The sequence below is a fragment of the Rousettus aegyptiacus genome, unplaced genomic scaffold, assembly GCF_014176215.1.
Source record: "Rousettus aegyptiacus isolate mRouAeg1 unplaced genomic scaffold, mRouAeg1.p scaffold_m13_p_18, whole genome shotgun sequence".
In the NCBI taxonomy this organism is placed as follows: Eukaryota; Metazoa; Chordata; class Mammalia; order Chiroptera; family Pteropodidae; genus Rousettus; species Rousettus aegyptiacus.
This window is the reverse complement of record NW_023416293.1, coordinates 1759954-1769385: the sequence shown is the minus strand read 5'-3', so window position 1 is coordinate 1769385 and position 9432 is coordinate 1759954. Positions and strand designations below refer to the sequence as shown.

Below are 9432 nucleotides of genomic sequence, written 5' to 3'. Positions count from 1 at the left end.
CCTTTAACTGCAAAATGATATAGTCCATTAGTTTTAAGTCTCGTATTAGCATTGGCTTAAACCAGGAAGTTTTCCCTCATTTTTTACCAGGGTACAGTGAAATAGTTGTTTAAGTCGAGTTTTAAAAAGCAACTGGGAGAAATTTTATTTCTTTTAGTGCTGTCATCTATACTCACTACTTATAATTACAAGGAGACTTTTCTAAGCATGCTGAACACGGTTATTTTAAGCGTGACAAGTCCACTATATGCTCCAGTGGCAGGAGATGCTGCAGGGCCAGAATAAGTTTGTAAGTAGTCACACAAGTGCTGGGGGAAAAAAAAAAAAAGTACAACTCACACATACTTTATTTACTTGATTGACAGCCTTCTTACGGTACATGCGACGTTTGACATAGGTGACCTCGACTTAGCTCGCACTGACTTCAGTTACGTCGGGGGCTGTTCTGGGGTTTTCTGTACACAGACTCCGCTCAGTTGCCGCTGTCTCCGTTGGTTTGCTTTCTTTCAGGATCTAGGTGGGTACTTTCATATAAAATCTTATTTTTAATTCCTTCTCTGGCAATTCTTTCCTGTATTCTTAGCTTTGCATAGTTATACCTACAGTGGAACCTTATAAGAAAAGAGCATGAGTAAGTCATCAATGCAAAATTCCTATAGAAACTAATTTGATATTTTATAATAAAATTAAAAAACGCTTACAATTGAGTACCCCAACACTTAAAATATAATCATTCTAATTTAGAGTTGTATCTTAGGGTGGTTTGATGTCAAGGATACCTATGAACACTTACTTTCATTTATTAAAGTGTGCTCTATATAAAATGAGGATTTCTATCGCCTTAGTTTTTTTACTTGTAGAACCTCATAAATGGAACCATATAGTATGTACTTGGGTCTGGCTTTTTTTTTTTTGCTCAAGGAAATACATTCGAGATTCATTCATGCTATAGTAGTAGCTGTGAACACATGAGTAACATTTTCAGATGTGATGCCATAAGCAAGGTGGAAATGAGCATCAGGGTTCCCAAACAGAGTGTGAACCACACCTTGGTATTAATGGCATGTGTGATGTCATGCAGTCATCTGCTCATTTGCCATGGTATAAAACACAGGTAAAAGCATTCCACTAAAATCATTTTGTACAAAAGTTCTATTAAAAAAAGTCCTTTTTTAAAAAGCTAGTCTTTTTTCTTTTTTTAAATAACTTAAGGTGAGAATTTCCCAGTGGCAGATTGCTTTGAAAAGAGCATGTGCTTTGGAATTAGATAAACCTATTAGAATCATGGATCTTGAATACATAATACACATACCAGCATCCTAAAGTCACCAAGATGAATCCGCCTACTCCAACATCACATGATCTTCTAATTCTACCTGTCAAAAAACACAACCACTGTAATTAGTTATAATTATGTATATTACTCCATCTAGAAAATAATTGTTCAGCACACATGGATGTGTTTTTATACACAGAGAAAAAGATACTCACTAGTTAACAAGAAATGTCCAAGGCCAGCCACAACAGATCCTATTGAACCATATAATATCGAGTCCCGTGCACAAGGAATGTTTTCGACATCTAAAATTCCTAGGAGCTTAAAGGGCTAGGATAAAATAAAAAAGAACCTAGGTTGAACAAGAAAAAAATAATTGTCCATCGGGGTGGATTGGTAAGGGATTAAACTAGAATGTGTGCTATGTGACAACCACGATCTATTTACATTGTCTTTTAATGTACTGATGCGGTATACAATTTGAATCTTAAAATGGGAAACCTTGAGAATTTGACCAGAAAGCCCCGAGCAGTAGTAGCATAACATACCTAACTTAATTAAATTATGGTGTTAAACCATAATTTGCTGATCGACTGGTTTAGAAATAAGAGCAAATTTTATGAGCTCTTTAAACACCTGTGAAACTTGGGAATTTGGCTGTCACTGATTTAAAACAGTATAATTTTGTTTCCAATAATTTGGAAAGCCTAAATGGGAGAAGTAAAATCATTCTAACCATGTTTGTTTTTATTACTATAGTGCTGTTTGTTGTACATTTCTTTGACACAATGACTTTAAATTTTATTGGTGTTAACGAGGTGAACATCAGTTATGTTTATAAGGATATTTCATGTAAAGGTAAATGAATGCATTCTCCTGGTCTGTTTCCTTAACCAGTGACAACAAATTGCACTTGATTGTTTTATCTTGTGGCCCTCAATCTGTAATGAAAGGGGTTGGCCTGGGTGATAAGTTCCTTCAAGTACTAAGACGATTTTTAAATTTTTTATACAGTCTTCATTGGACTTACTCTCTCCTAATTAAACAACAACAACAACAAAATTACCACCCTAACATGTTTAGAATGTCTGTCATTCTAACTGGGTGCTGTAGGGTGGGGGGTGGTGGGGGGTGCACATGACAGACATTTCAGAAAAAGTCAAATGTGTTTCAGTATGACTTTTCTATTAAAGACTTAGAATACTTACGATACTGTTTTCTAAAACTTGATTAAATGCAAGTTTTTGGTAATGCAGCTTTTAAAAGAAAGCCACTTGTCCCTGTAAAGGTTTCAGTTATACTTTTTAATTGGTAGTATGATGTGCGGTTGGACCTTAAGCTAAAGGGGGAGGGGTCTGTAGCATGGCGTAAAAAAGACTGGAAGAAAGAAATGGGGAAGGACAGAACAGACAAGTCAGATGAAAGGCTAAACATGAAGATACTGATTGTATTTTCTCTGCTGCTTTGGTTCAAGCTTCTGCCAGAAAAGATAAATGAGTTTGTTTCTAATAAAGCGAAAATCACATACTCGCTTCACGGTCTCATTTTTGTTTTCTCTTCTTGCTACCCCCCCCCCCCCCCACACACACCTAAGATCACTTCATGAACACAGCAGATATAGTGATGCAAATCTTCATATACATAGAGGCTGGGAGATTTTCATTCTTCCAGATTTTTTCATTTAGCAAAAAAACTAGTTTCCTCACCAAAGCAGCTCAAAAGCCCAGTGGAATGTATGGTCCTGGGGGAGGGTGTGAGCCTCTCTGCAGATGGGGAATGTTGGACTCCGAATTCCAGACCAGGACTAATGCCTTCACCTCCAAGCCTCACCAGGTCTCAGAAGCAAGAAAGACCAGCAGCTTCTACCGCAGGCTGTATGATGCTTTCACATTTGGCACAGAACAAAAGGACTGGCTGGCCACAGTGCTCCAAGTACCGCGCCCTCCACCAGACGTCACAGTTTCTTTGAGGCCTCCACTTTACTTGGATGCCCCTCCATGATGGAGCCATGGTGTGACCCCTCCCTCAACACACCAGAATCTGCAGACAAACATTTCTTGGGGCACTTGGACAAAATGCTATCAACCCCAGTCCTCTTTGGCATAAAATATACTTGCCAAATATCAGTGCTGTTTAAGCCAGCTAGGTAACTCTTAGAGATTTTTATAAAAGCCCTGCCCTCAGATCCTCAGATTCTGATCCAGATCTGGGGTGGGCCATTGGAATCCCTATGTAGAAAGCTTAAGGTCTTCTGATGACTAGCAGATTAGGGAAACACTGCTTATAAAAGTAAAAATATAATTGTAAATCATAATCTCAGCCTGTTTTAAAGGACAAACATCTTACAGAAGTTACATACGTTAAATGGTACATTCTTAGAACCACCATAGCACACATGTGACTGGTCTAACGTCAGCGGTGTCAAAGCTGAGAAACCAACGTGGGTCTGAAGGGTCATAATTAGGGACTGGCAAGGGGCCAGGCCCCTTACACCCGATTTTTAGTTCTCACAACCTCTGAGATGATCTCGGAAGTCGGGGTCTCTACTGGAAGGCCAGGAAGTGCTGGCCAAGTGGAAGGGTGGTAAGTGGGACCGCAAGCCTGTCGTTTCCACTGCACCATTTAACCCTCTGGGCTTCTTTATAGATAAAAAACAAGGCTCAGGGAGGAGTCTTTCCAGAGGTCACACACTTCTAGGAAGTAATGACTAAATTTAAAAGCACAATTTTCCCTTTACTAGTAGAGCATTCTCACCCTCTAAAGTTGGACTTTAGACTTGATTACCGAATTCTCGGGAGCTCGTATAGAATACTATGATGGAAAACCAGCCTTCGGCATATGAGTGCAAGGTTCTCAGGGAAGTTAATAACATTTCCCCTTATTTCCACGTCTGCAGACTTAAGTTTTACCTTAAATTTAGGCCATTAACTAAAGCAATTTTCACTAATATATTTAAGTTTAGATTTATAAAAGCAGCTTTCCCAGCTCACCTTGATGGAGCCAAGCGAAGCTCAAAAGATGCCTAAGCCAGAATGCCGGTTTATAGGAAATAGATCAAATCAGAGCTAGCTCATTTCCCATTGCCCAAAGTGCCCATGTTCTCTTGTTGCAAAGGTTGGAATGGCCCTATTCCTCTTTTTAAAACTAGTCCTAACTGGTAGTGGGGAGGTAGATAAGAGTAAAGGGGGTTAAATATGTGATGGAAGAAAATTTAACTTTAGGTGGTGAACACAATACAGTATACATGACGTATTACTGAACAGTGCACTTGAAACATGACTCATTAACCAATGTCACCCCAATAATTTTTATTAAAAAAAAAAGTCCTAACTGCAGTTGGTTCCTCTCAACTACTCAGGGGCTGTTTCTAGTTATTCCTTCTTATGTTTGCATTATTTTTCCCTCTCTACAATCGCCAGCCTAGAAACAAAACCGAACGACCCCCTCTTCACACCCCTTCCCCTCAAGCCTCCTAAATTACCATCCCGTTTTTCTGCTCCCTTTCACTGCAAAACCAGTTAATCTTTGTGCTGCTCCACTTAGAAACCTCCCGATTCTCACTAGCTTTACGATGAGGCCGTCATCCCCGGCACGCCACTGAAATGGCATTGTTCTAAAATCACATCCATTTTGCAACCCATAGTAGTCTACGCGTCAGCACGTGGCACAGGTCATCATTTGTTTTTGGAACGATTTCTTGGCTTCAAACACGACGTTTCCTGGTTTCCTATCTCACGGGCCCTTTCTGGCAGCTTCGCTGCCATCCCCTCTGATGACATCGGTTAAAATGCGCCTCCCTCCCCCCTCCGTCTAGGCTCTTCCTAGGTGTCTCCCATCTTTAAATGCAGTTTACACGATGACTCCCGAATTTAGAAAGCAAAACAAACCCTGATCTCTCCCAAGCTTTAGTCTCGTATCATCTGCTTGTTGACACCTCTATGTCTGATCAGCACCTTCGACTTAATATTTCCAAATTGGAATTACTTTTCACTCATCACTACTCAACCGTCAGAACAAAAACCTAGGCGTCATCCTTGATTCTTCAACAAACTCATGTCCAATGTATCAGCAATTCTGGAAGGATACAGCTGAACCAAATCCATCCTGAACCAACCAGTTCTGTCACTGCCACTTACCACAAGTACCAACTTCTATCCTAGTATCTTAAAAGACCTTGATTCTACCAAGATTACTCTATCATTTTTTTTTAAACCCTCCATGGCCTTTGGATATGCTCACAACAATGTACGTACTTGCTACTGTGAAGGCCCTACAAGGTGTGGTACCCACCCTCCTTGTGTACCCCTTCCACGCTGCCACCCTGACATGCCTTAGATGGGGTACTGCTTAGCACACGCTGCCTTTCTCCGGAATCTTTGCCTGGCTGGTTCAGCAAATGAAATTCTTCCTTTTTGTTTGATGCCTCCAGCAGAATCTGAATTCCATAAAGACAGGGATTTTACCTGTTTTGATCAAAGCTATTTATCTTTAGCATGTAGTTTAGTGCCTAATGCTCAGTAGGTACTCTAAATTTTTTTTGAATGGTTGACTTCACAAATTTAGAATTGAATCGTATCACTTTCCTGGTAGACATGCTAACAAATTTCATATTTTAGTTTCTCAGTAAGGAATGAGAGCAGAAGAAAGGTAGTTTTTAAGGGCGAGTTCTATCAGACATGCTAGCTTGGTAACTTTCTCACGTTTTCCTGAAGTTTGCTGATTCTAAAAACGAAACACCCTGGACTGCAAAGGAATGATCAGTGAAAATTTTTTTAAAAACTACAGGCTTCCTTTTCTGACATTATCCTGGGCTACTAAGTCAGACATAGCTTATGTTATATTCATTTTATTATCATCTCTTTCATGAGCTTTTGTAGGCATTAATGTTTCATAAACATATTTACTGGACTTTTACAGTATTTTGTTTGCTAATGATAGGCCAATGAAATAGGTCAATATAAATCTGTTTTTTCTTTCACTGAAATCTTTCTCAGTGGATTAAATCACCCTTATGACCTTACATGACAACAGTTACCTCCTGTCAAAGGTGAATAATCATATACAAAAAGGTTAAAAGCCTCATTCGAGATCCCAGTGTTCTCAGAGGACAATCTAGAATTTCGTGTTTGAAATGTGCAAGTTTCGTACAAGGGTTTCATACTTTGTTATATTAAGCATATTCCAAATAGTACATGAGACATTAAAAGCAGAAAAGGCACCAATGTTGTATAAACTGACAGTTATTAAATATGGAAACAATCTACCACATCGGCCATCTGATGATCTGCTGTCTTGAGGAAACATAGATGTAGAAGTCCCTAGAGAAGCAAGAACTTTGAGGAAGTGAGCAAAATTTCCAAGCTGATCAGAGAAATCCTAAAACTATAGATGAAGACCAATTTGGCACACAGTGGGTCATTACTGATCCAATATTTACATAAGCTTACTATTAAAATTTAATCTTTCTGAACATGTTTTTTGCTTACCACTAAGGATATAAATTGGTTTCCCTGCTCTTATGGAGCCCACAAGGAAGAAGAGACGAATTGTTTTCTGGTAAAATAAACGGTGTAGTGACATAGTTATGCACAAGGTGCCAGGGGAGATGGGGACAGAAGCACCTCAGTCTGCTTCGGGGAGCCAGGCAGGAGGCCCTTAGGGGAAGACTAGAGCCTGGCTTAGCTTCAGTGCATCTAGAGGAATGATGAGAAGTCAGCTGGAGGGCCTTGTATTACAGGCCAGGTGAAAGCAACGTGCTGCTTTTACGACTTTAGGCACTTTACAGGTTAGCGCACAATGACAGTCGTGGAAAGGGGACCGAGGAGGGCAAAGCACGACCACACGAACGCCAGCCACGGGCGCTACTGGTTCCCGCACACCGCTAAATCGGGAGAAAGCAAGGTTCGCGGGGGGAAAACCTCTCTTCTCATCCGACCCTCCCGCTTTGGACGTAAATTCACCGGAATATGACAAGTGTGCACGTTAAATGTTGTGAAATATACATCACAGGCGAGGCACGTGTCCCCACAGCGCTCTTAAGTCACTCTATCCTTACTAGCAAGCTCCCAGGGCAAGGCCATGGTCAGCAGACGTTTTCTCGCCAAAGGCTTGTTAGCTGTTTGTCTAGGGCCCCGCAATAAGTCATTAGCAGTACTGGTCCCCTCCGCCCCCTAATTTTGGTCACTTGTCATGGCAACGAGGTCAAAAACATGGGCGCGGGAGGATACACGGTAGCAATTTCCATCGCCGGGCGGCAGCGAGGCCGGCGACACGCGCTCGGGGCCTGGGCTGTCCTGGCTCCGGAGGCCGCGTCCTTGCGAAGCGCCGCGCGCGCCCCCCGCCCGCGCCCCGCGCGCCCCGCCGCCCCGGGTTACCTTCCCCCCGTCGGGCTCGCCGGGCTCCGGCGCGGCGGCCATGGGGACGAGTCGGCGGCCGCAGCCCCGCCCGGCGCCCGTCGCGGCGAAAGCCCCGCCCACGGCCCCGCCCCGCCCCGCGCGCCGGCCGCCATCTTAGGGAGCGATGGTGCGTCTCCGCAGCGGCCGCGCCGGCCCGGGCCGTGCTCTTTGTTCCCTGGACGCGCCACCCCTTCCCGCCCTGGGGCTCCCCACGGTCGGAGAGCCGGCGCCGTGCGCGGAGGAGGGCTCGGGAGGCGACGTCGCCCCCGGGCTCTCGGCGGGGCACGGGCGGCGCGGCACCGCGGCCCGGCGCCTCGCCCCAGGCCGGCCCCCGCCTTCCGCCCCAACCGCCATTTCTAACCGCCGCCCGCGCGCTCGTGCCCGCGCGCCCGGCCGGCGGGGACGCGCGCGCGCGCGCCGCCGCCGCTTTGTCCTGCGCGCGGGCCCTGCGGCGGGCGAGTCGCCCGCCCGGAAGTCGGCCTGCAGCCGCTCGCGAGCCGCGTCCCCTACGTGTCCTTTGTCCTTCCGGCCCGGGGACGGCCCCGGGTGCCCCCGGCGCCGCAGCCGCCCAGCCCCGGGCGCCGGCCTCGCACGAATACTGCTCCCTCGGCCATGCCACCCCAGCCCTCCTTCAGTCTCACTACGTAGGGGCTTTAAAATAGCGCCGCTCGGTTCCCTGAAGGAGACTGGGGACAAGATGGAGGGAGCAGCTCGTGATTGAACATGCGCCAGGACGTGGTGTCCGCCCTTACAGGGCGGTGAAGGACTTTGGGGCTTAAGTAGGGAAAGGCATTTTTAACGTTCGGCGGTGGCCGCGGTGGACCCCTCCCTAGCACTGCGCGTTACCGTGGAACCCGAGCCGCGTGCCGGCGAGAGCGTCGGGAACGCGCGCATCCGACCCCGAGTGAGAGTCTGGCCAGCTTCCCCGCCCCGAGTGAATACAACGCAGTTCCTTTTTCAGTGCTTTTCTACCCACCCTTAGGCGAATGTCCCTGTGATTACCTTATGCCTCCTTTGTATTTAACATTTAGTCTTTCTATATATTTCAAAGCGTACTCCTGGGGAAATGTTGAACGCTCTAGAGCCTGTCATTGAGCAAAGTCATGCTGCTAATTTTACTGCTTCCGGGCACGTTGAGGGCTGGATCCAGACTAGCGATGATGATTTAATATTAGGTATTCTTAATTGAACGTGTTTTTATTCCTCGTAAGGCCTTTACTTTCATGATCATGTAATACCTTTCTGCGATCCCAATAAAATAATACGATTTATGACAACGCGTGACAGTTTTTTTAAATGAGTAACTTTGGGGGAAATTGGACATCCACAGACAAATTACGTACTGCTGTAATATTTATTAGGAAATAGAAAAAAGTCACCCCACTCGTGATATCTTGCCATTTGGGGTTCTCAGCTGAAATTCTTGAGCTAACTATGCTTTGAACCTTTGGTCTGGAAGGTTATATTTAAGCCAGTAATATTCCATAAAGGAATGAGGAGTTCTTTTGAAGTTCCTCCTAATTATGTTGTAAAGAAAGAACTGGAAAAGTACCAGGTAAAACATCATAAAACCATCCTATTTTATCTTTTATTGTGATTTGGAAAACTGCTAAGGTAAACTTAATTGAGGTCCATTTCATTTGTCTTTGAAAGTATTTTCATATATCATTTCTTTATAGTAAACAATAATTTCACAAAAATTGCATAATAATTGCATGTTTGACTTTTTTTTTTCATTTTCACAGTTTATAGAGTGAAAAG

General features: G+C 44.1%; 1 protein-coding gene across 1 annotated transcript; it reads right to left on the bottom strand.

Moving 5' to 3' along the window:
* Nucleotides 1–324: 324 nt before the first annotated feature.
* LOC107513986 (cytochrome c oxidase assembly protein COX20, mitochondrial) lies at nt 325–7717 on the bottom strand. Its single transcript, XM_016151268.2, has 4 exons — nt 7651–7717; nt 1492–1606; nt 1313–1376; nt 325–611 (listed from the first exon to the last, which is right to left on the bottom strand). Exons 1-4 carry the CDS (start codon nt 7690–7692, stop codon nt 473–475), a joined length of 360 nt encoding a protein of 119 aa, XP_016006754.1. The 5' UTR covers nt 7693–7717; the 3' UTR covers nt 325–472.
* Between the last annotated feature and the right edge of the window lie 1715 nt (nt 7718–9432).